The sequence below is a fragment of the Lagopus leucura genome, unplaced genomic scaffold, assembly GCF_019238085.1.
Source record: "Lagopus leucura isolate 7727_CA_CO unplaced genomic scaffold, USGS_WTPT01 42528-0_obj-0_obj, whole genome shotgun sequence".
NCBI classification, from domain to species: domain Eukaryota; kingdom Metazoa; phylum Chordata; class Aves; order Galliformes; family Phasianidae; genus Lagopus; species Lagopus leucura.
Window position 1 is genome coordinate 49 of NW_024963607.1, and position 1,837 is coordinate 1,885.

General features: G+C 57.2%; 1 protein-coding gene across 1 annotated transcript; it reads right to left on the reverse strand.

Moving 5' to 3' along the window:
* Positions 1-206: 206 nt before the first annotated feature.
* LOC122191238 (mucin-2-like) lies at positions 207-1,831 on the reverse strand. The gene has a single exon (XM_042891469.1). The coding sequence runs from the start codon at positions 1,764-1,766 to the stop codon at positions 570-572; it is 1,197 nt and encodes a 398-aa protein (XP_042747403.1). The 5' UTR covers positions 1,767-1,831; the 3' UTR covers positions 207-569.
* Positions 1,832-1,837: the final 6 nt, after the last annotated feature.

Consider the following 1,837-nt stretch of genomic DNA (forward strand, 5'->3'; position numbering starts at 1 on the left):
CCCAAGGGTCAAATGTTTGGGGCAAAAGCCAAAGGCAATGTTGTGCTTCCTATCTAAAATCCTCCAGCTCTTCTTCTCTGTGTCAGGAAGCTGCACATGAGGGACGTTTCCTCTATTCTCTGCAGTTCCAAGTATTGAGGACAGCCATTTGCTGTACTCTGACAGCACTACCAGAGGTCTAGTGAAATGAAATTAGCTCCCATATGGAAATCAGGCAAAGAGAATATTTATTCTGTGATTAATAAACTAACTCTGAGTTGAAAGCATGATGTGCGTGTGTGACATTTGAGCAGAAGCAGTCAGCACGTAGCAGATAAATCCAGCTCTGTTTTCCCACACTGACCCCAAAACCGGGCATTTCAGCCCCAAGCTCTGGTTTAGGACAACTCCCACCCCTGACAAGCAGCCCAGAAACCATTTCAGATCTAGCTAGCACCATGAGTGTGAGTAGTGCTGGGGCAAGGAGCTGGATGCCTTCCCTTCCTGCGGTGAGCAGATCTTCCTGTTGTGCAGCAGGAGACATGAGCCAGAGCCGTGCCCCCATCCCCCCTCTGAAGGCACAGGAGCATTTACAAGGTGTTGGCACCGTGATTCACCCTGACAGCACCGATGGCCCTGACTCCCTTGTCCAGGCTGCGAGCAGAAGGGCTCTGCAGAGAGCCGAGCGTTGTGGCTGTCAGCTCCGTGGGGAAAGGATTGGATGGAGCATTCAGGGGGCCGTGGTGGATCCACAGCTCCTTCGTGGTGCAGAAGGACTTTGCAGGAGGGCCACGCTGCACCCCCAGGTCTTTAATCGTGCAGTAAGTGTGGGATGTGGCAACTTCAGGGCACAGCTCTACTTCCTTGGTGGTGCAGAACGTGGAGCGTTGTTGGAGGCTTCGGAAGACGCAGAGATGTGTGGTATGACTTTGTGTTGAATTCCCCAACCTCAACAGCGGATGCTGCACCTCTTGGGTCTGCAGTGAGTTGTGTTTTGTCAGACACATCCGCACCAGGCAGCAAGCTAAAAGCAGCACAGACAGGAGCAGCAGAGCCAAGCAGGCCAGGTAGAGCACCCAGCGCAGGAGACAGCAATGGCTCAGCACCCAGTGCTCCCAGTGCAGACCCTTCACAGCTGCCTGCGAGTGCAGCACGGATGGAGTCTGTGCTGGAGTGGAGCACGGGCAGAGCAGGGGAGGGGGGAGCGGAGGAGATGGGCGGGGGAAGTGCGTGGTGTCCAGGGGAGCAGACAACGTAGGGGTGTGAGCAGAAAGCGTGGCGTTGGGGACTGCTGGTGTGGGGGATGTCAGAGCAGAAGGTGAAGATGTGGTGATTGAAGTGCTCTCTGGCTCAGTGGGGGAAGGCAGAGCTGAAGGACTGGTGGAAAATGCTCTGGTGAACGTTGTGAAAGGGCTGCTGGCAGCACGGGTGGTGAGGGTGCTCTGCGGATGGCTGCTGGTGCTGGGAGCAGCTGTCAGAGAGATGGTGGGGCTGTGCGAGGTGCTGGGGGGAGCAGTGTAAAAAGGGGCAGTGCTGGGGGGCTGCAAGAGATGCACAGTGCTGGGGGGGGTGATGGTGGGACTGGTGGATGCAGGAGGGGAGGTGCTGGGAGCCGTGGTGTGCGCAGCGGTGGTAAGGAAAACAGTCGGAGTCAGACCGGGGCCGGCAGGGATGCCGAAGGGGGGAACGGCGGATGTGAGAGCGGGCTGAGTAAGAGCGCGTGGGGCGGTGCTGGGCTCTTTGGAGCTGGGTGGATACGTGGGGGTCAAGGAGGTCACGTGAGGCATTTTGGGGGTCCATTCCACATCAGGGTAATCGTATTCATCCTCCTCTGCATCCCCCACGTGGCCGCAGTTGG